This window comes from Protopterus annectens, chromosome 10.part0, assembly GCF_019279795.1.
Source record: "Protopterus annectens isolate FY-2018-M chromosome 10.part0, PAN1.0, whole genome shotgun sequence".
Taxonomy (NCBI): domain Eukaryota; kingdom Metazoa; phylum Chordata; order Ceratodontiformes; family Protopteridae; genus Protopterus; species Protopterus annectens.
Window position 1 is genome coordinate 868,362,837 of NC_056744.1, and position 24,986 is coordinate 868,387,822.

The window sequence follows — 24,986 nt, forward strand, 5'->3', positions numbered from 1 at the left end:
TCAAGCCACCTGTATTCAGTATGCAGATGATTCCACATTAGTATGCTCAGCCAAGATGCAATCACTACTTCAGTCTCTAACACAAAACGTATTTAACATAGTTGAGAAATGGCTCATAGACCGTTGCCTCATTCTCAATCCAAAAAAAAAACAAAAATGCTATTATTCACACCCACGCGCAGAACTTCCCCAATATACTTGTGTCACCTCAACTAATGGTATAGAAATATCTCCAGAACCAACCACAAGACTACTTGGGGTACTAATTGATAACCTCTCCTTTGAGTCCCATATTAATAACACTATAAAAACTATTAACAAAAAACTAGGTTCCCTCTACAGAATCAAACCCTTTCTAACCCCCAAAGCCAGGTCCACTATTGCCTGTACCCATTTAATCTCAACCCTTACATACGCATCCCCTATCTACATTAAACTATGCAAAAGCAATATGAACAAACTTTCCATCGCCTACAATAATATAGCAAGATTTGCAACTGGCTCAACCTACAGAACCCATCACTGCAACAATCTTAAACAATTAGGCTGGTTAGAACTGTCAAATATAATTTTACTGAACCAACTAACAATAGTCCAAAAGATACAATACCAACCTTCAAAGACTCCCATACTCACCAACCTAATCTTCCCCTACTATAACCTAAAGATCCTACGCTCATCAAACAAATTACTAGTGCAAATAAATAAAACCAACAATCTGGCTGGTGACTGTCTGTTCTCCAACGCAGTGGGAAAAACCTGGAACTCCCTCCCAGATCACCTTACATCCATTTCCTCAGCTCCCCTATTTAAAACCAAACTTAAAACGTACCTCAAATCTCACTGGTTATGCCCTTGTGCTAATCCAGACTAAACACCAGTCTTTATATGATGACACCTCTCTACATACCAGCACAAGCAAAATTACCTCTTACTTATAATTGTGTGCATATCAATATACATATTAATAGTGAACTATTTAATAACTAATTGACTTACTAACAAACATCATATGGGTGACTTTTATAACTAACTTTGGTATTGGTTTATAATCAGAGACTTGATTGCTGTATTGTGTTTTTCTAGCTAACTTAGCCTACTAGCAAACTATATTGGTGTGACTTTATTGCTCAATAGTGTGCATTCTTGTCTTACATAGTTTTAAACATTCCCCTGTATTACTATACTACCAGTGTTGTGCTACATCTTCTTATTCATCTTTGTACCTATATTCATAGCTCTATTCAGTAAGAATCATCCTACTAATATGACAATAGGAAATACCTCTATAATAGCTAAAACTTACAGTGTACTTATGTCTTGTAAATACTATTTTGTAGTGCGGAGCTTTCTCCCCGGGCCTCCACTGAAAATGGACATGTATCCAGTTGGACCAGCCCGGTCAACAAATGTAAAATAAATAAATAAATAAGTATAATTTTTACTATTGTTTTCCAGGTTGGTATCTGTTTGGGGGCACATACAAGTAATTCTTACTGATGGCTAAATCTTTGTGGGGAGATGCTAATACTTTTAGCCAGAAGTTAGGTGCTGCATCTGGGCCAGGGGGTTTCCAGTTACAATTTTTTCTTAATTTTTTTCAATTATTCTCGCTATTACTTCATCCCATTTCATATCCTATACATTTGAATATCTTTTGGAATAACCAAATTGCATTATTTGTTTTTAGTTTCTTCCTTCTAGGAGGTACAAGGCTTTTCAGGATGTTCAGGCAAGTTGTTTTGAATTCCTTTACAGCATCATCTAAGGGGAGGATTTTTAGCAAGTTCCAGTTAATAGCTGACAGGGCAGTAATGAACATTTGGTTTAACTTCATAATGCCGATCACATTATGGTCAACCCCGCTTCTGTGAATACCGAACTGCGACTCTTCAAAACGTCGAACACCACATTTCCGATCAACAAAATCTCGCCCCCTTTTTGACCCATGTTTGCACTATTGTGGAGGTGTGGCACGGTCAGAAATGTCGAAATTCAAAGTTTTTTCGAGATTTGAAAGATTTTGCGGTTCTAGTTTCGCAGAAACGGTTCAGTGATGTGGCCGGTCGATTATTTGTGATCGACATTATGAAGGTAAACCTGAACATTTCTGGGTTAAACTTTAAAGAAAATCCAAAATGCTCGGTGCTGACTAGATCCAACCAAAGGAAGACAGTCCAGGCAATCAAATAAGAAAAAACCTTCCAGAAGGATACTGCTGTCGTATAAAAGTTCTTTATTAAAACCAAAGCAAAAATAAAATCCAAAGGCACAAGTATAGAAGGTGTTGTGTTACCCTTCATCAGACAAAGCATAATCATCTTGAGGCTTTATTTAAAACAAACCTAAGCCAATCATAAATCAGTAAAAGACCTCATGGGTATGACATCATTAAGGGCCATCTATGAGCCATGAGTTCAATGATCCACCTTGACTCAACCAGTTCTGTCTGTTGTTTTACATCCCCGTTCACTATAGCCCTAAAGGTAAAAGCATGTGTTGGAAACTCAGTGACATGCCTGCATAGGGCATTATGAACATCACCATTCCTTATGGCTGATAGATGCTGTAACAGTCTCACTTTGGACATATTGTTGGTCTTGCCCACATAAAAACATGGGCAAGATCTACACTCAGCCAGGTAAACAATGTTCTTCAAGTTGCTCTGGCTTTCAATTCTATAATTCTACCTGTAATGTGATGCACAAAGGTTGTATCCCTGTTGAGATAAGGACAAGCCTTACAGGCTCCACAGGGTGTACTGCCAACTTGTTTAATAAATACCCTTTCAGGCATAGTATGCTCTCTGCAAAGGATATCCTTCAAATTTTTGTTTTTCCTATATCCAAACACGGGACCAGAACCTACCACCTTCTTGACCTTATCATCACTGATCAGAATGTTCCAATTCCTCTTTACTATATCAGTGATGTCCTGAATGTTACTACTATAGGTGAACGTCATTTTTAAGGGGCATCCCTCTTTGTTGTCTAGCTTGACCGCTGGTGTACTGGAGTATAACCATGGTTTGTAGTCTGTTCCCCTCTTGGCTTTACTACTCAAAATAGTCCTATCCACCATCCCTCCTTTATATCCCCTATCCAATAGGAAACTTTTTAACCTGTTTGTTTCCCCTTCAAAAACTGATTCGTCAGTGCAAATCCTGGATATTCTGCTGACCTGTCCCTTGATGACACCAGGGAAGGTAAAGCGTGGATGCATGCTGTCATAAGTTAACAGCGTATTCTTCCAGCAATCCTTCCTATATAAACCTGTAGTAAATCCTGTACTGGTTTGTGTAATCATGACATCAAGAAAGTCTAGTCGAACACGGGAAGCAACCTTGGTAAATCTGAAAAAGGGGGTGGTTGAATGGAGGTACTCCACAAAACAATCCATGGATGATTCATCCCCTGCCCACAGGATAAAAACATCGTTCACATAACGTTTATACAACCTGACATAGGGCCACCAATGGGGGTGATTGTAAATATACTGATTCTCCCAATGTGAGAGTACTAGGTTGGGTGCCCATCGCTACACCCTGTGCTTGTTGGTAAAGTTGTTCAGGACCCAGAAAGACATTATGATCTAGTACTATACGTAACATGGTTATAATCAAATCAATCTTGGAATGCTCAACCTCTTTAGTCCGTAGAACTTCACCTATGGCTGTAACACCATAGTCATTATTTATAACAGTAAAAAGGCTGGCCACATCCAAGGTCACCATGAGATAAGGATCATCATGGACCCCCCTCTGTACCTCTCCCAGTGCTCTCAAAAAGCCCCCTGTATCCGATAGAATATTCCCAATGCCATCCACTATAGGTCATAGAACAGTTTCCAGCCAGATAGAAACATTTTCTGTCACCCATTTCCTGCCTGAAACAATGGGTCTAATAGGTGGATCATTTAGGGATTTATGTATTTTGGGTAGACCCTTAAAAATAGGGGTCACCACATCTTCTATCCTCAGGAACTTATACAGATCCTCACTGATGGCTCCCTTTTGCAAGAGTTGTTTCAGACATAAATGCACTTTATCTACAATAAGCTTAACGTTGAGTGGATTGATGGATATATAGGTCTCTCTATCAGACAAAAGGGGGTTCAATTTGTCAAAGTAGAAACTAGTGTCCATAACAACAGTGGCCCCCCCTTTGTCTGCCATCTTTATAGTCACCCTACTGTTGTTACTCAGATCGTATAATGCTTGTTTTTGTACAGAAGTCAGATTATAATATTTATGCAACATACCACTATGAAAATACTCCATTAAATCTTTTTTACAAGCATTAATAAAAAGGCTCATAGAAGCAGTAAAGGTGGGAACAAAAACACTAGGTTGTCTCAACGTTACCCTATCGGTATTGTTAGATCCAAACATATTGCGTAGGGCTACTGTCCTACAAAACATCATGATGTCCATAATCACTTCATGGTATACACTCTCCTTACTAGGTACAAATGACAGTCCCTTGTTGAGTACATAGAGTTCATGTGAACTCAAAGCATAACTAGATATATTATATACAATATTATTGCCATCATTAGTCAGTCCAGGTACCTTTTCTTGTTCTCCATGCTCCTTTCTTTCTGACTGGAACAGGCAAGCTGTTCAGAAAATTCTGTTGTATAAAGGTTCCTTTTGGACGGGCCCCCAGTTGTGATCCTGCAATTTCTCCGCTTCCCCTGCCTTCCCTCTCATTGTCAACACTGCTGGTGAAGGTGTTGGCTGCTTCAATATGCGAACTAGGTTCAACACCGATCACAGGGAGCAGTCACAGCATAAATTGCACAGCTGCATGGCCATGAACGTTATCCTTCGTCGACGAACCCTGCCCTGGGCTAAGAGGTCGCTGTAATGACGAAACTGTACAGCTGGACTGCACAACCCTGTACGGTTGCTCGGCCAGCCTGGCTGTAGTGGAAACGGTTCTGTGCAAATGTTGTGCATTAAACGGAGTTTTTGACTCGTTGTTGTTCCTCCTGTTTTCCGGTCCCGGTCTCGCCCATACAAAAATGTTTCCTCTAGAAAAGTCCTCGTGGTCTCTCTTAAGTTTAGTCATTTTGGTATTCCTTAGCTTATTTTCATTATCGGTCATAAGTTGGTAAGTGTCTCTTAAACGTTTGGAGTGGGTGGGTCCTGCAAAGTCATTCTCCAACTGAAAATGCATTTTCTTGACCTCTTCTTTCAGGGAGACTATCTCTGGAGCAAAAAAGCTGTTGAGGAGTTCCATATATTGGAAACTCGTTCTGATGTTAATCATCTGCCATTTTGCCAACAACTCAGGGTAACGATTACCCTGGGTAGGCAAGATTGTGTGCTTTATAAACATGCTGTTTGAATGGATGTGTGAGATTTGTTGTTATGTAGATTGGGAGATAAACATTGTGCTAGCGGTGGTGTATTTGCAAGGGTCTGATACTAGGATCGTCAGGTCAAATTGTAACAGAGAGTTGTGAGTTTATAGCCAGTACAAAGCAGTTAGAGAAGTGCAAAGTAGACATTTTTTTATTTCCTGAATGTTGAAACCTGTCACCCAGAAAGACTAAGTAACTGGCATATACAGTGTAAACAACTGGTCAAGAGAAAGGACAGTGGCCAACTTAGTAAGTGGTCCTTAAAGTGCTAGGATTGTTTTTTGGAGGGAGAGGAGATGTTAAACTAATTTCCAGCACAGATAGGTATTTCACTAGTTGAAGTTAATACACAGCATGGTTCAAGTCAGATTTGCTTACGTTACACAAAGACAAAATTCTTGTGAAAATGTTTGGAAGTTGGCCATTATGGCAGAGCTCTTGCAGTTTCGGGGTTGGATATAGTGACCATGTGCTCTGAAAAGAAAGAAAGGAGAAAAACTACTAAAATTTCATGTTACTTTAGGTGATAATGTTAGTTATTATGAAAAGAGATGGAGGAAGGACCTCAGTGACTCAGAGCAAAAGAATATGGGGAAAGTATAAGAACAGAGATTGAAAAAAGTTTATTAATGTAAGCTGAAAATAGGTTAGCAGGAAGTGTAATGATAGAGAACCACAGTGATGGTGTATGTATGGAGAGCAAGTTATCAGAACCTAACTCTGCACTGATAACAATCCAAATCCATCACTTAAACATTCATGGGCTTAAACAGTATTTCGACTGTTTATACATTTAAAAAAAAAAAAAACACCAGAAGCTGATAATACATACATGGCACTTATCCAATATAAATGAAAATAATACAAATACAACATACTACCAAGTTCTATTCATTGTTCTACACAGTCGTAGAACAAATACAATTGTAATAACATATGACACATACCTGCACTTTGGAGGAAATTGATGACTGAGTTAAAGAGTAGAGAAAAGTAAAATAATATTTAGCAATGCATTCTACTATAGTGATTCTCCCACCATCAGGTCAAGTTATAACAGAGAGAATCCAATACAAAGCAATTGGCAGAGGGGGTGCAAAGTAGAATATATATATTTTTTTCAGTTCCTGAATGTGAAGTCTGTCAGCCAGGAGGACTAAGGAACTGGTATATACAATGCCAACTATTGGTCAAGTGGAAGGACAGTAACAGATAATTCACCTAAGGACTGGTTGGAGTTTGGGAAGAGTGACAAGGCAGAGGCAAAGCCCTGAAGGAGCAGCTTTACCAGTAAAATTTCAGGTGAAAACCAGAAGCCAAGCTGATTCAATTTGACCAAGGGTCTGTGAATCTTGGAGGCATAATGTATTTGCATAAGTGAGCGCATAGCTTCCACTGTGACTGCTTTACTGCCAGGATGCTCTGGGTTATACCATGTGACATAAAGAAATAACATCCCACACCTAGTGAATGGTGCAGGCTGTCTCGACACCTTCTTTGTGGAAAATAGGTAGTATACAGCTGTAGTTGGATGGTCTTTAGAATTAGCAGGGGAAGGATATTGTAATAAAGTAGTCTGTGCAAGAAACCTTACATGAATGCAAAACTTCAATATAACTTTAGCTGCTGTACCAATGAAATGCAAGATGTAGAGGATTATGATACGGTCACCAAGCATAACCTGCTTATATGTTTGTGATATGGATACCAGGAAATTTACCTTGAGAGCAAAGTGAGCGAGACTTGAATTTTAAGTGCTATATTCACTTCTGTGACCCCATTTTACACGCTGCCACATTTTGTGGAAAATTTCTATGCCCACCTCAAAGTATGCACCAAGGCATATGTCTCAATTAGACATAAATGCAGTGCCAAATTCAATAATGAACCCCTATGGCAGAATTCTGAACTGATAGTTGCCAACTCTGCTAAGGAAAAATCACAAAGCCTTCATCTATGTCGGAAACCTTAGAGGTAATGCTCAGAACTAATACATTACACTTGCTCATCCCCTGAGAACATAACCAACAAATTGGTAGACAAATTCAAATCTGGCTTTACTCCTGTATCTCCCCTTAACTATCCCCACCTTATTAATATATCTACTCCACCCCCTCTGATTACTTCTGATAAAATACTGCATGCCTCCAAGGCCAAAAACACTAGAACTTTGAGTCCTAGTAATATGCCAGGCTACTTTCTTGTCAGCACTGAACACTGTCTAATAGACTCATTACTTAGCTGATTCAACCTCAGCTTCTTCACTGGATTCCTGCAAGAGCAACTGCAGTAATCATCCCACGCCTCAAGAAGGCATCAACTACTGATCCAGGAAACTATAGACCCATAAGCCTTACCATCCTTCTCTGTAAAGCGATGAAATGCATCATTGTGGAACTTGATAAGGACAGAGGCCATCTACAAGCTCTGGAATCAAGCCAGTTTCAGTTTAAGGCAGATCCTGCTGAATGAATCTGGTGGGCTGTTTTCAACAAGTCCCTAGTGTATCAACACAAGCATATTGATTCATACTGCTTACCTGGACCTGGCCAAGGCCTTTGATACCATCCCACACTCTGTAGTTATTGATAATCTAATCAAGCTGAATGAAAATGTCTACTTTACCTGCTAGGTAAACTGAGTAACTGATAGTACTCTGTCTTTTGGTGGTGGAGGCATACTTTCTTAAAAAGAGTATTTGCCAGCAGTGTCTCTCTGGGATCAATTCTACGACCACTTCTCTTTGGTATTTACTTCTTTGATGTCAAGGCTGATGACATCAGGTGTCTGTGGCTGACCAAACTTTCAGATGCCTTTTGACTCTGAGCTGTCATAACCTCCCCGTCTAACTTCCAGATGCTTTAGGAGCGACTAACCTGTACACATAAGTGGTGCCTGGACCACTTCCTGAAGTAAATAAAGCATTGTGTTCATTGGCAAAACTAGGCACTTGGACACCTGCAACATAGTTCACAGCCCACTAAAAATTGACTCAGCCTGGGCACTATTTTTGTTGACAATGAACTGTCCTTTGTTTACCATCCATCCACTGTTGTTAGGAAATCCTTTTACCTGACTAGACTAATAACTAGAGGTATTTTTTCCACTTCTAAAAAGTTGCACTCCCCTCTCTATTTGTCCCTTCTCAGGCCCACAATTGAGTATAATGGCCCATTTGGTATGTACTAGTTTAAGTATACGACCCATCATGAGAGACCTCAACATTTCCTTGCTGAAATTATCAACTGCGTAGCTTTCTGAATTTTACCCAGACTACCATAAAGCATTCTGTCTCTGTTTTGTTTATTACAGACTCTTGAGAGATGACCTCTGTTTAGCCTGCAGAACGTGGAATGATCCAGACCTGTATGACCACCTGTACATTTGCAAAACAAATAACACTCTAAACACCCACTCAGGAGATCTTAACGTCCACAGAAAAATATATAACTGCTGGTGAAATATATACCCCAAAGAATCCATCTTTTCTGGAATAGACTTCCTTTATGCTTCCTCAACATTAAGTGCATCCTGCACAAATTAATGAAAAATCATAGATACTCCCTTGGGCTGACCCCTCAAGTGTCATTGAAAGGGGTCAAAACTAAGTATAAATTAGTCATTTCAATAGGTACTTACAACTTAGGGTATTATCAATAGGTTACTACTGGCCCTTCAGATCAACAGCTAAGTATAAGCCTATGAACCTAAAGGTAATTCTCACATAAGAAGCAAAATTATTCACTCATTAAGTATCCACAGAGGCATGAAATTTGACCTTGCTAAAGTAATTTGATAGAATCAGGTGCACAGTGCTGCTTGTGGCATGTAGCTCTGTAACTGTGTTAGTGAATATCTCTGTCACGAAAGGAGATACTGCCAGCACAGCTATCTGGAATTTGGTAAATAATTATATGTCATTTGTGAATATCAAAATGATTTATAATAAGATGCTTGTCACAAATGTATTAGAACTGTATGTCGTGTATATCAAACTGCTGGTACAGAAGTGTGGGTTGAAAATGTTTTTGCAAAGTGCTGTACTGGTATAGAACAGAAATGTACATGTACTATTGTAGCTGTTTAAATGTATATTTTAATAATGGAACCTGGAATACAGGAGGTTAACTTCAGAAAAATATTCGACATTAAATTACTTTATGAATAGGCCATAAAAAGATGGTATCTTTCAGTTTCAATGCAACAAAGAGACACAGTGGCTGTGCTGACAAGTTTTCTGTGTTGTCTTTAAGGTGAAATAATTACTAGCTTTGAAATGTGAAGGAGTGCAATTGTTTTATGACTTCCAGCATCTGCCAAATATCTGAGGTCTGTGTATTTTCACTGGTAGATACTAAATACTGCGCAGCTCCCAGCAGTGGGAGTTTCATCTGGGATAGAGTCAGGTGACAAGAATGATGTCATTCTGCAAGCTGTCAGAGCAGTATTATTTGCGATATTAATTCAAAGAGTTTCGTTGTGAGACAGAGCATTTCTGTGTTCTGTCTTGGACCTGACAACAAAAACAACCACTCACCACCTCTGCCGTGCTCTTAAGTAAGTTAACTAGGGTATAGTAATTCTATTAGACATAGTCAGGAATGTGGTGAAGCTTAGTTTAGATGATATTCTTCATTTGAGACTGTCCTGCAATGTTTTAAATATCTCCTATGGATTTGAACTTTGATGCCACTTTGAATGTATGTTTAGTATTGTCTTGTTCTTTTATTATTTATTATTAAATATATTTAAACCTTTCATTGTGGCTGATTTGTGTAGAGATATTTATGTTTTGAGAGTACTTTGCATATTTATTTGGTGACACTGTGGGCCACTCCTAATAGCTTTGCTCTTGGTCAAACTGCTATTTGTATTAATATTAATATTGCACAGTAAGATTGGACACCCTTTGTTAAGGGCTTTAAAATAGTTGATAAGGAGTTGGCTGGTGGCAGTAATAACTACCTTATAGTCTTGGCAAAAGAGGGCATAACTAGTAAACCTGTGCCAGCCTTTCCCGTGTGTGTGTGTGTGTGTGTGTGTGTGTGTGTGTGTGTGTGTGTGTGTGTGTAAATCAAAACTCAGAGAGTGTGTGTGTGTCAGCTACGCGGGCAGGGACACGAAACATTGATTGGACAGAGAGAGTGCTTGAAGGTCTTGGCTTGGTCACTCAGCTGAGATCTCAACTCTATAGCTGTGCCAGTGGGGAGTCTTTTGGGGATCTAAAGAAAGAGGGAGAAACCAGCCCCAGACTGACTGTGGTCTCTGTGTGCTCTTAAGGGAAACTGCACTTGATGCAGAAAACTGTGTCTGGAAATACTGTGTGTGTACCTTGTCATCTCCTCAGTGTACATCTCCCACTGGTGCCAGTGGTGAGGATTGAGGCTCATTGATTACAAGTCCAGTGGTGGGTTGTCACATTATAGGTGGGCAGTGGTGGGATCATCACATATTAGGATTCAGTGGTGTGGATATTGAACTCCTGTAGCCTGTAAACAGTGGTCACTAAAGAAGGTGTTTATACTCTCAAGCAGCCATGCAGTAGACATTCAGAGTTTCATAACATAATAGTTTTATTTATTTTTTCATTAGCTTAGTTAGTCATGGAGAGCAGACAAGGATGTCAGCAGAGGAGTATAGCAAGTTGACAAGGAGCCAGTTGACTGAGATGTGCCAAGCCAAAGGACTGGTGCATGCCAACCTGACTAAAGCAGAAATGATTGCAGCCTTAACTACAGCTGCATCACAGACCAGCATCCAGGAGGACAACCAGACTAGCATTGAGGATGTACAACTCTCAGACAATGGACACTTCAACTTTGCCTCAGAGGACTTAAAAATCCATCTGAAGTTAGAGACTTGAACTGGAGGCCAAATGTTTACAATTAGAATCAGCAGAGACTGCCGCGCTTGGAAGTCTAAGCAGAATCAGCAGAGGGTTGTGGCATTTGGAATTAGAATCAGCAAAGACACTGACATGTCTGAAAGCTGAAAAAAATGAGAGGCAGAGGCAACACCAAAAGGAGATTCTGACTCTTTGCAAGGTCATGGAGGTAATGGGGAAGGGAATAATTGAACCTCAGAAGCAATAAGTCAGTACATTTCTTCCAGAATTTATAGAGGTTGATAATTTTGATCATTTTACTCATATGTTTGAAAGGGTTTGTAAACAGTATAATGTTGACCAAGAGCTCTGGGTACGGTTCCTGACTCTTTTACTCCATGATAAAGCTGTAACTGCTGATTGTAAATTGTATGATACTGATTGCTTAAATTATAATAGTTAAAAATTGTTTATTAGAGTGTTTTAAGTTAACACCTGAAGCTTGTAGAAAAAGGTTTCGTGAGCATAGAAGCAAGGCAGATGAAAGTGTGTGTGTGAATATATTGCTGAGTTAAGCACTTATTTTCATAGGTGGGTGAGTGGGTGTTAGGGGCTGTCAAACCTTTTGGTGAGGGAACAAGCCCTTAGCACTTTGTCTGTGGGCATGAGATTCTAGTTAGCAGGTAGAGAATGTAATACTGTAGATGAGTTGAGGAAAAAGGGAGACCTATATCTAGCAAGCAGGGCATCACTGCACTGGAAAGGAATACTCAGTGCTGCTCATGAGTGTAAGAGAACCCATGGCGGGCAGCCTAAACCACCCCAGGAAGCCACTAGTTCAGGTATATGGCCAGGATCAAGGGTTAAATGTTTTAAATGTAACTAGTGGGGTCATGTAGCATATCGATGTCCACAGAGGCAAGTTGGGAATAAAAGGTGGGGGAGCCAGTAAGTGGGAATGATGGAATGCCAGAGTAAGTTGTCTGCAGACAACAAGGGTACCAAACTACCACAAGAGCTTTTATTCTATCTTAGTAGATGGGGAACAGGCCACTGCTAAGAGAGAGAGACAGCCTCTGACCTAACCTTGGAAGCCTGCAGTGGTTGTAGAGGAGCATTACTTGTTTGGGGAGTCTACTCCAGTCAGAGCTTTAGGATGGACCCCATTCCAAATACCTTTGACTAGGGTTCACCTTAATTGGGAGGGTGGAAAAGGAAGCAAGCAAATAGGTGTGTTTGAGGATATCCCTGCAGATCTCCTGATAGGGAATGGTTTTGATAATGCAGTACCTTGTGTGCATGCAGTTGCATGCAGTCAGGCTTGGAGACGAGCATGTGGGTCTGATAGCTTGGGGGGGACCCAAATAGACTGCACACTTGAAACCAGGACTGGTGAGGTGGCTACTTAATGGAGGGAGCTACCGTGTAGCAGTGAGACTGAAGGTGAGCCACAGCTGCTGGTGGGTACTGATGTTCCCTTGGACAGAGTGTCTGCAAGGGCAGAGTTGAGTAGTAGTCCCCGGGCTGACAGTGAGGCACCACTGTCAGAGGATACCAGACTTCCTGTGGAAGGGGAGCTGGGAAGGGTTTCAGAGAGAGATCTGAGACAGGCTCAGCTCTCAGACCCTACATTACAGAGCTTGAGGCAGGTAGCTAATGAGGCACCTGATTCTCAAGGAAAGGGGGAATCTGTTTTCTGGGACAAAAGGTTGCTGTATAGAGTGCATCCCTGAGGGAGGGCTAGAGGTTGAGAGAATACAGCAGTTGGTAGTGCCCAGAGCCTACCATCTGGCACTTTTTAGCTGTAGCCCATCACATTCCCTTTGCAGGTCATATGGGCATAAAGCATGCAAAGAAATGTATTATGTAAAACTTTTATTGGTCTGGGATTCCCAGGGATGTAACAGTGCAAGACCCGAGAGCAGTGCCAAAAGGTAGGTAAGGCAGGAGACAAGGTCAAAACTCCTTTGGTGCCTTTGCCTGTGATTGAGGAGCCATTTCAGAGGGTAGCTATGATATTGTGGGGCCTTTTAGTACTCCAAGTTCCACTGGGAAGAATTATATCCTAGTGGTAGTAGATTATTCTACCAGGTACCCTGAAGTGGTGGTTCTGTCCTCCAGTGAGGCAGAAAAGGTGGCAAATGCTTTGTTAGAGATTTTTAGCAGGGTAAGTTTCCCAAAAGAGATGCCGACTGACAGGTGCCAATTTTATTTCAGACCTGGTGGCTTGTCTGTGAAAGCACTGTGGGGTGAAGCACCTAAAGGCCACACCCTATCACCCCCAGACTAATGGTCTTGTGTTGAGGTTAAACTCTACACTATAGACTATGCTACGGGCATTTGCAGACCAGTTCAAGAGGGTGTGGGACAAATATTTGCCCCCATCTGTTTGCTTACAGAGAGGTGCCCCTGTTCAACAGGGAGTGGGACAAATATTTGCCCCCATCTGTTTGCTTACTGGGAGGTGCCCCAGGAATCCACAGGTTTTTCTCCCTTTGAGTTGCTGTATAGGCATAGGGTGAGGGGACTTCTAGATTTGATTCGTGATGTGTGGGAGAGTGAGTATGAATCCCACAAGGAGTCTGTTGTGGCATATGTCCCAAACCTCAGGACAAGGATCAGGGAATTTGTGGGCTTGGCCCAGGAGTACCTGGCAGAAGCCGACCAGCAGGAAAAGGTCTGGCATGACAGAAATAATTGAGCTAGAGAGCATGCTGTAGGGTATCGGGTTATGGTTCTCATTCCTGTCAGACATAGCAAGCTGCAGGCAGCTTGGGAGGAACCCTTCAACGTGGTAAGGAAGGTCAATGATGTTAACTCCCTGGTAGAACTACTAGGCAGGGGCAGAATTTGTACCATGTTAACATGATGAAACCTTACCATGATGGGGAGGCCCTGGTGCTAGGTATTTGCAGTAGAAGGCAGGAGGGGTCTGAGGGGGATCTATGGCTACAGGAAGCAAGCCATCAAAATCCCAAATTACTGTTGTGGAGCATAGGGTTGCAGGCATATGATATGGCAGTGCAACACTGTAATGGGGTCAGCAATGCAAAGACAGCTGGAATCTCAAGACAGGGAATGGGGTAATGTATTCCCAGATAGGCTCATTCCTCATAAGCAATGTTTCTCAAGGACCACTTGAAAAACTAGCTTGAGTCTTTGAGGGGGTTGGTGTCATGAAAGGAGATCCTGCCATCACAGCTATCTGGAATTTGGTAAATAATTATGTCATTTGTGAATATCAACATGATTTATATAATGCGCTTGTGTTACAGATGTATTAGAACTGTATGCAATGCGTATATCAAACTGCTGGTACAGAAGTGTGGGTTGAAAAGGTTTTTGTAAAGTGCTGTTTGAAATGTAACCAAAGTGTGCCCTACTGGAGTAGAATAGAAATGTACATGTACTATTGTATCTGTTTAAATGTATATTTTAACAGTGGAAACTGGAATACAGGAGATTAACTCCATAGAAGTAGCTGAAATTACTTTATGGCTAGGCCATAAAAAGATGGTATCTTTCAGTTTCAGTGCAGCGAGGAGACAGTGTCTGTGGTGAGACGGACATTTTCTGTATTGTTTTTAAGCTGAAATAATTACTAGTTTTGAAATGTGAAGGAAGGCAATTGTTTTATGACTTCCAGCATTTGTCAAAGGTCTGAGGTTTGTGTATTTTCTCAGGTAAATGCTAAAATACTGCCAGCTCCCAGCAGTCGGGGTTTCATCTGGGATATAGGCATATGACAGGGATGATGTCATTCTGCAAGCTGTCCCAGCAGTATGTCTGAGATAATACTTTGAGTAGTCTTTTAGTGAGACAGGGCATTCTGTCTTGGACCTGACAACAACAGTAAGAACTAGTCACCACATCTGCTTTGCTCTTAAGTAAGTTAACTAGAGTATAGCAATTCTCTTAGATATAGTCAGAATATAGTGAAGCTTAGTTTAGATAATTTTTTTTATCTGAGACTCCTGCAATGTTGTTTTAAATATTTCCTGTGGTTTTGAACTCTGTCACTGTGAATATATATTTAGTATTGTCTTCTTATATGTATTATTAAATATATTTAAACCTTTCATTGTGGCTGATTTGTGTAGTGATATTTAAGTTTTGTGAGTACTTGCATATTTATTTGGTAACACTGTGGGCCACTAAACTACCATTTGTAGTAATATTAATATTACACAGTACGATTGGACATCCTTTAGGGGCCTTAAAGTAGCTGATAAGGATTTGGCTGAGTCTTGGCAAAAGGGGGCATAGCTGGTGGTGACCCAGCGTGAACACCCTACAGTTAATTTCCCCTACGTGGGTATTTCCCCTAGAGAATACCTGGAGATACTTTATGATAGCAAACAGTCTCTGCAGTATCCTAACCCTGTGGTGACCCAGCGTGGACACCCTACAATTAATTACCCCTACGTGGGTATTTCCCCTAGAGAATACCTGGAGATACTTTATGATAGCAAACCGTCTCTGCAGTATACTAACCCCTTGGTGACCCAGCGTGAACACCCTACAGTCAATTTCCCCTACGATAGCAAACAGTCTCTGCAGTATCCTAACCCTGTGGTGACCCAGTGTGAACACCCTACAATCATTTTCCCCTATGTGGGTATTTCCCCTAGAGAATACCTGGAGATACTTTATGTATATATAGCCAAGTGAAATATATATTGTATTTAATACCTGTACTGCTACTCCTGTCCTGGCTGTAAGCTAGCACCTTCTCTGGACCGCTCCTTGGTGTCTGCCTCTTTTCTCTATATCCCACTCTCTCTCTCCCTGAATCAGTCAACCAGCTCTCTGGTAGCAGTGCCTTTCCTCTGCACATATCTTTGGTCCCCCCTCCCCTCATCTGCACTCCTCTACTTTGGGTGCCTGACACCTGGTTTGGTACTCTAAACTTCTGCTGTACATCACTACTGACCTATCCTGTCTCTTTCTTCCTGCACCTCTGCCTTCTCTTACTTTGTCCAACTTCCCTGGCTTTCCTGATTTGTTTCTAGTAGCTTAGTTTTCTAGGGGTGCATACCCAGCTCTGTTCGCCTTCGCTATGCTCGGGCTCTCTTTGCTCCGCTACCCTACCCCCATTCCCACCCACCCCTACATCAATTACACTTATACGCTCCATTCTGTCCCCTTCCTGTCTGCTCAGCCTCTCACAACACACTTCCTACCAGTACTTCTCCCCCATTCACCTCACTTCCATCCCTCCCCTTCCTGCCAGCCCAGCCTCTCACAACACACCTCCTGCCAGAACTCCTCCCCAGCTCACCTCACTTCCTTCCTCCACTTCAGTTTTAGTCCCCATACTAACTCTCACTCATCCCCCAACAATGCAACTCTTCCTTTCTTTTGCCATTCCACTACTCTTTTACCTATCAGCCTTAACCTCATTTCACTCATTCCACTCATACCTCCCCAACCCACTTAAAGGTTCACCCACTTCTACCTCCCAAACTAACCTCTTCATTACTTCCTACTCAGCTATCTCTCCATCACTCTTTAGTATCTCCTCCTCTACTCTTCACAAATTTAACCTTCTTTCCAATCATACAAATACCCTCAAACCCAAGCCTAAGCTCATCTTCCTTCACTTAGCTTATACTCACTCACAAATAAACTTCTAGTTTCTGGTGACGTCCACCCTAACCCAGGCCCTCAGTCACTTCATCATTCCTCCAATCCCACATCTTCTGCTCTCACCCCTAACTATACCCATACTGACTTACAACAAACACCTGCACTTAAACATCTGTCCATCTATTCTATAAATATTTAAAGTCTAACAAACAAGATCTCAGAACTACATTCCTGGATAGCCCATACAAACCCTAACATCCTTGCCTTGTCCAAAACTTGGCTCAAGTCCCACATCACTAACTGTGAAATACTGCCACCAGGTTTCAACATCTATTGTGCTGATCTCCTAAAAAGGTGGCGGTGTAGCCATACTCTACTCAGACAGCCTAAACCTGTCTCCTATCACTATCCCCATCCCCAATTTCTATCCTGCTGAACTTTTCATCCTAAACTGCCATCTCAACCCACACAAGAAATTTGCTGTCACTTCTGTCTACATCCCTCCTGGGAATAATATACCCACCCTCGAAAATATACTATCCTAGTTTAGTCACAACTTAAGACTGTGAACCTCTCATTCTTGGTGATGTCAGTATAGACTGGTCCTAACTTACTACTGACTCACCACAATCCAGCATCAACTTACATGGTTTCCATCAACTAATTACATCCCCCATTTCAGTAAAGACTTATCTTCCAGTTCCACCATTGACTGGATACTCACCAACTCTCCTCACCTCTACCATAGCCCATTTACCCTACCTGACTCCTTAAGTGATCACCTCCCCACCTCTTTCCTTAGACACACCTCCCAGACACACACACCACACCTATTTAGAGATTGTTGTAAGCTCTCTAACTTCAATAAAACCCAGTTTAATTCCATGCTATGCAGTATTGATTGGTCCATCCTTAAACACATCCGTCTTGATGATGCTGTCATTAAATTCAACATTTTCCTAGATACCCTTAATTCCCTTGCTCCCTCCAGGAAAATCAGAATTAAATCAAACCATGCTCCATGGCTCTCTAAAGATACTAGAGCACTAATGCATACCAGGGATAGCACCTGGAAGTTATGGCTTAAAACCTGGCATACTCCCCATCTACTTAAATACAGACAATTATGTAACCTAGTTAAGAAATTGGTCACCAAAGACAAGACCTCTTACTACGACTCTCCTCAACTGGACAACAGGTCCAACCCGCGCAACTTCTGGACTACTCTAAACAAAATACTTTACCCTGGCAAGCCTTCTAGCCCCTCACCCTACCCCAACAAATCTCCTCCTGAAATTGCTACCCTACTCAACAAACACTTCATTGACACTATCCAAAACCATACACCCTCAGTTACTAATGCTGAAACTATCACTACTACCAACAACCCTCATAGCCAGAATCTCTTCTCATTTAAACCTGTCAACTTCATACATCAAATCCCTTCTTCTTAAGCTTAAGCCATGTTCTCCCTCTACCGATAACCTACCTCCTACATTTCTCAAACTTGCTGCTGAATCTATAGCCTATCCTATATCCATTCTTATTAACAGAGCTATACAAGAGGCTACAGTTCCTACTATCTGGAAATCCTTCTATATTATCCCACTGCATGAAGGTGGCAACTCCACTGATCCATCTAACTAGCATCCCATTGCTATTCTTTCTCCCATCTCCAAGTTGCTCGAAAAATGCATACATTCACAACTTCTCAACCATCTCCTCCAACACAACCTTCTCACTCCCACTCAGCATGGTTTCCGTCCCCATCACAGCACATCCACCGCCCTCCTCTCTTTCACTCGTACCATAGCCAATGCCCTTGATAACAATCAGCTAATATCCTGCCTCTTCCTTGACCTTTCTAAAGCCTTTGACGCAGTCTCTCACCCTATACTACTTTCTAAATTATCTAACCTCAACCTGTTATCTTCCCCCTTTGCTTGGTTCTCCAGCTATCTCTCAGGTAGGCAGCAATCTGTCAAATGGCTCTCCTCCTGCTCTCACTTTATATCTGTTCCAACAGGTGTTCCTCAAGGCTTTATCTTGGGTCCCCTCTTATTTAATATCTTTACAAATGAGCTATTCACCTCTTGCAGACTGTCTTCTCTTATACAATATGCAGACGACTCTACACTCATCTTAATCTCCACTAGTATCACAGACCTTCTCACCCTTACTCAAAACTCCTTTCTATCCACAGAGAAATGGCTATCTGGCAGTCTGCTTATCCTTAACCCTAAGAAGACCAAGCTCCTGCTCTTTTTCCAATCACAAATCTACATTTAACATGACATCCTCTAACAACACAATCATAAAACCTGAACCACACACTAAACTGTTAGGTGTCATTATAGATGATAAGCTCAAATTTAACTTACACTTACTGGAAGGAATAAAAAAAAGCACACCAGAAACTTGGCTTGCTCTATTGTAACAAAATATTTCTTACTCCAAATGCTAGACTCTCCCTAGTACAGTCCTTCCTCCTGCCCACACATCTCTACGCAGCCCCAATACTAACCAATATACAAGCTACTACTATGAACAAACTGCAACAAACTTACCATAAAATTGCAAGATTCATTACTAACTCCCCCTACAACTCCCATCACTGCCTTGCCCTGAACTCATTACAATGGTTCGAATTCCCTCAACTACTACTACTTTCTTAATTTCAAGTTATTCACTCCATTCTATACAGGCCTTCATCCTGTCCAGCTCTCACTACTCTTGTATCTACCTATACCCCTTCTAGAACCCTCCACACCTCTAACCAACAACTTCTGAATGTAGGTCACCCATAGAAGAACACAGGCAAACTGCAATATAACTGCTCTATAGCCCACACTTGGAACAAACTTCCTCTGAACATCCGCTCCATCATACACCCTGCACAATTTAAAAAGGAACTCAAACATTATCTTCTCAACACTAAATCATGTCTCTGCTTAGAACCTACCTGATATGCCCTTTTATACAATTGGTGCTCCTTCCCTCTAAACTCCTGAAAGCACCTATACCTTCCTACAAAGCCTATGCAAGAAATTTGATTCACTTGTATATCTCTTGTTTGATCACTTGTATATAACTTGTTTTGTACATAAAAAAAAAATTAGGGGTTCATATACTCATTTCTTTGAGAAAAACTTCTTGCTGTAATTTGAATATGTTTGAGTCATATTTGTATTAATATGTTTTGGAGTTATGGTACTTTCTATGTTTTGTTACCTATGTTATCCTAATTGTTTTTGTAATTGGAGCTTTTCTCCTCGGGTCTCCACTGAAAACAGGCTCCTGCCCAGCTGGACCAACCCGGTTAACAAATGTCAAATAAATAAATAGCTAGTAAACTTGTGCCAGCCTTTCCCAGGTGTGTGTGTGTGTGTGTGTGTGTGTGTGTGTGTGTGTGTGTGTGTGTGTGTGTGTGTGTGTATATCAGCTACTCTGACAGGGACACGAAGCACTGGTTGTACAGAGAAGTTGCTGGAGGTCTTGGCTTGGACACAGCTAAGATATCAACTCTAGAGCTGTGCCAGTGGGGAGTCTTACTGGGTATCTAGAGAAAGAGGGTGAAACCAGCCCTGGACTGACTGTGGTCTCTGTATGCTCTTAAGGCAAATTACACTTGATGCAGAGAGCTGCATCTGGAAATACTGTGTTTGTAGCTTGTCATCCCCTTAGTGTACACCCCCAGTGGTGAGGATTGAGGCTCCTTGTTTACTGTTCCAGTGGTGGGTCGTGACAATCGCCACAAGTCGTGTGTGGGTATTCCAGTGGTATTTTCATCACCTACACAGATCTGGACAAAGGGAAGGTATTTAACCCTTGTGTTCTAGGCAAGAAATTAAATTTCCTTTTGAGTAATGGCATTTGCCATTTGTCACAAGATCAAACTGTGCAACGTACACGTGTACGTTTCCCCAAGTGAACATATTGTTTTTGAAAAAAGTCACTTATTTTCAGTGTTTGTATTATAAATGCTTCCAAAAAAAAAAAAAGTAATCTCCGTGGTATCCCCGAAGTCTCAAAACAACTCACTAAACAAGTATAGTGGGTACAAAAACAAAACGGTGTAAGAAACTTCTGTGTGTAGAAGATTATCAGTCCATGGTGGTGCTGCGGTAGCATTGTCGCCTCACAGTAAGACGCTGTCCGGTTTGATTCTCAGCTACAGCGTCTTCTGCGTGGAGGCATGCGTGAATGGGCGTACCTTCTTTGAAGGTTGTGCGTCAGGGCTGGCAACTTGGCATGTAAAAATCAATTGCCATTCATTAGCGGACCGGAGTTCCGCTGTGACAACCCCTAACCAGGAAAAGCCAAAAAGGCACATGCATATCTCTAGTTAATCAGATCAGACAGTTGTAGTAGAAGTAACAACCTTAAACTCGTCTTAAGTAAAATAAATAAATAAATAAAAAATATATAGTTGTACAGAATTACTAAGTATTCAAAAGTAATCCAAGCAAGGCAGGCAGTCTGTTTCCAGTCAAAAATTCTTTATTAAGTACACAGACAAGCGATACAAGTAAAACAAAAATAGAGTAATAGTTTCTTCACAAGCTTTCTAAATGTATGTATACTTTTTATCAGGCAAGGGAGTGTTTTTTTTGTACTGTAAAACAGTGTTATTAGTACACATGTTAAATTCACATCCCTTCCCCCATCAATGTGACATTCGAGCTGGCCCTGCCCTGCTTAGTAGCTGTCATAGTAGTATAACCCTTATGTACTTTAATAAAATTTGTAATGATGTGGTACCTCTTATTTAACCAGATTATTAAGTCTGTGATTTTATCCAAGACAGTATACTACATGGCTGGAAGTATGTCAACCTTAGTCCATTTGGCAATCAAAAAAATATATAAATATATACATATACACTTTGCATGTAAAAAATCAGTTGTAAAAAATCTTTCTATTTTCATAACCTATTGTTAACAAAGATCGCTTTCGTCCTTCTAGACTTCTTCAGGTCTGTGTACAAGAACCCTAAAAACTATGTATAAAGATGTTATTGTATAATTAGTTAGTATTGTTATTACACATCATTTTGAATAAAGTGGAAAAATGAGAACCAGAAAAAGAAAAAATAATAAGAACAAATGTATGATGATGGAAACAAAATATACACTTAAATTACAACTGATTTACAATGGTATTTAAAACCAACTGGTAAAATAAAATAAAATAAATTTAGTCATGTAAACAATGTGGCAATTTTCTAAGTTCCAGTACATTTTTAATTGAACAGTAGTAGTTTAGTCCAGGCTTCCTAAAAGAGTTCAGTTTTAATTGCCACATGAGTTCATGTTTCTCCAGAATATTCGGGATGTCTCCTACAAGATCACCCATGTCTATGTGATCCAGGATCTGGAACTTAAAACCTGTGTGTCTTTTATGAAGAGAAAGGTGTTTGGCTAGTGCATTATTTTTACATCCAGAGTGGATTTCTTACAGATTACATGAAATTCTGTGCTTGAGTTTTACAGTCTTGCCCACATAGAATGCATCACATTCATTGCACTGTGCCCTGTAAATTACTTTTGTAGTGTTAGTCACCCCCTGCACTGGTCTAAATGATTTTCTTTAAATAAGGGCAATAAAAACTATCACCTTGCTGTATAAGTATACAAAATGTACAATTAGTTTCACATCTTTTAGTGTTTCTCTCATATGGTCTAAGTTTAAATTCAACAAAACTTTTAATGTTCCTAGCCTTCCTATAAACAAAAGACGGGGCTTCACCTAAGATGTTAATCAGAAAAGGGTTTCCTGTGACAATGTCCCAGTTTTCTTCAATAACATTGTTGATACTGTCATAGCCGGCTTTAGGCATAGGCCAACTAAGCAGCCATCTAGGATGCTGCTCTAGCAGGGGCACTTTTCAGTATTTATTTGGTGTAGGTAGACCAGAATGGGGGCACCTGGTGGCGCCGGGGGCACCATGGAGCCCTTTTGCCTAGGACACCAGTTGACCTAAGGCCGCTCCTGGATACTGTGATAATCCAAAGTGTATGTCAGGATGCATCTATTTTTGCATTTGTTATTCTCTGTGGAATTCCTTAACATTCTCCTACTAGGGAGGTTGAGTGAAAGTGCTTCAGTCCTTTTCAGTTCTATAATGGGTTCCAGGATGTTTTTTAACATCTGACTTTCATAGCCTCTCACTAGAAAATCATTCTCTCAGTTGTTCAAGTTTCTCAAAAATGGTTCCATCTCTGTGGTCATTCTAGCTAATCTATAGCCCTGGGACTTCACTACATTATATTTGGTTTTTGTAGGATGTAGTCTTTTACTGTGGACTAATAAGTTAACCCCCATTGGTTTTCTGAATAGATCAGTGGTGATTCTGTTATTGTTGGTGTCCTTGGAAATCTGCATATCTAAGAAGGTGGTTGACGTATAGCTATGGGAATAGGTGAACTTCAGGAAGGGGGTTGTTTGATTGAGGTAAGTGATAAAATTTGCAATCTGAAAGGTGTCACCTTCCCACACAATAAAGATGTCATCAATAAAACGTAAATAGTATGTGATATGCTGCATTTAGTCTGTGTTGTTTAACACAAAGTCTTTCTCCCACTTGCCCAGGGTTATGTTAGCTATGCTGGGAGCCATGGCAGCCCCCATTGCTATACCAGTTTTTTGTTTGTAGTGTTTGCCATTGAAAGTAATGAAATTGAAGTCCAGTACAAGATTGAGCTTGCTTAACTTTTGCAGTTGTGCCTGTGTACCTTGATTGTGTTTCTTAAAAGACTTCATAGCTGCTGTTATACAGTAATTGTGAGGGAGCACTGTGTACAAGGAATCAACATCAATACTTAATAATATACAATAAAATACTTAATACATAATAAATAATTACTTGGCTCGCTTGTCTCTGTACTTAGTCTGTTTCCAGCTGAAAATCTTTTATTGTCTGCCTTGCTTGGATTACTTTCGAATACTTAGTAATTCTGTACAATTATATATTTATTTATTTTTTGATTTAAGATGTACTTCCACTACTGTTGTCTGATCTGATTAATATACAGTGATTAACTAAAGATGTATGGACTGAAAATCTTCCACACAGAGAAGTTTCTTACACTGTTTTATTATAAATATTTCCACTCATTCTTCATATTATGAATTGGCTTATAAGCACTGTGATTCTTTATGCCCTTTCACTTTGCAGTGATGGATTTTCTGCAAGACTGTATTTACTGTTTGTAAAACTAGATTAACCTCCTTGATATTTCATAAAATGTTTTAATCACAAAGTTATCCCTAGTTTTAAATGTTTAATGATACTGATGAATCAAAATGGTCAGCTATGCTAAAAGTAGAGGCAGAAGCTGCTTTGTTGGTTGATCAGTACAATTAAGATAGGTTTTATAGTAATAAATGTGACACATTGTGAAGTATTGATTCAGTAATGTAAGTTTTAACGCATTATATATATTTTTTTTGTTAGGGCTATTCTGTGTGGTAGATCAAGATATTTTGCAGCTATGTTAAGTGGAAGCTGGGCGGAAAGTTCTCAAGAAAATATTCATCTTCAGGGGTAGGTGTACATTTTATATGTCCGTAAGGAATAGGACGTTGTTCCTTGCTGCTGCAGAAGTATAGCATGGATGTGGATTGGAATATGTATTTATTTAGCATTATGCTGAGGCAGCGGTGGTATGTGTGCACTCATTATTATTATTGTTATTAATATTATGGGAATGTTTTTCATAAGTATTTAGAAGTTATTTTTTTTGTTTACTTAATGGAGTTAAAACACAAGTGCATGTTTAAGCATTGCATTTTTATAATTATGGGGTAGTCTTGAGATATTAATGGGTGTTTTGTGTCCCTGTGGCTAGATTGCTAATGACCCAATCCTCAAGCTTCATTTCTGGTCAGCAGAAAAAAATCTTTTGAATACAGTGTATATTAATTACCTGATTGCAGGACTGTTTAAATATGCCTAGCAATATGTACCTTTAAGCATACATATTTAAAAATTTATGCCTATCAATATACACCTGTAAGCAGACATACTTAAAAGCTTGTTCCTCTCCAATTTTAATAGTGCTCACCTCCCAGATCTCACAGTGCTGTATATGGTAAAGAAGACTTCTGTGGTTCCTCGTTTAATGTATGCAGTAGGGGAATTGAAACCTCTCTGGACAGGCCTGAAACTAATTTTCCAAAATCCAAGTATTTTTTGCTGTTTTAT

The 24,986-nt window shown here is 40.3% G+C and overlaps 1 protein-coding gene across 5 annotated transcripts in view; it reads left to right on the forward strand.

The window, feature by feature from the left end:
* The window catches only part of BTBD8 (BTB domain containing 8), a 1,983,533-nt gene that overhangs the window by 707,641 nt on the left and 1,250,906 nt on the right, over window positions 1–24,986 (forward strand). For 4 of the 5 annotated variants that reach the window (XM_044085661.1, XM_044085663.1, XM_044085662.1 and 1 more), the window contains exon 3: window positions 24,237–24,326. The exons of the other annotated variant lie outside the window; for it this stretch is intronic. In XM_044085661.1, the coding sequence (XP_043941596.1) occupies window positions 24,237–24,326 (90 nt within the window). The remainder of the gene's footprint in view (window positions 1–24,236; window positions 24,327–24,986) is intronic. 5 annotated transcript variants of the gene reach the window in all.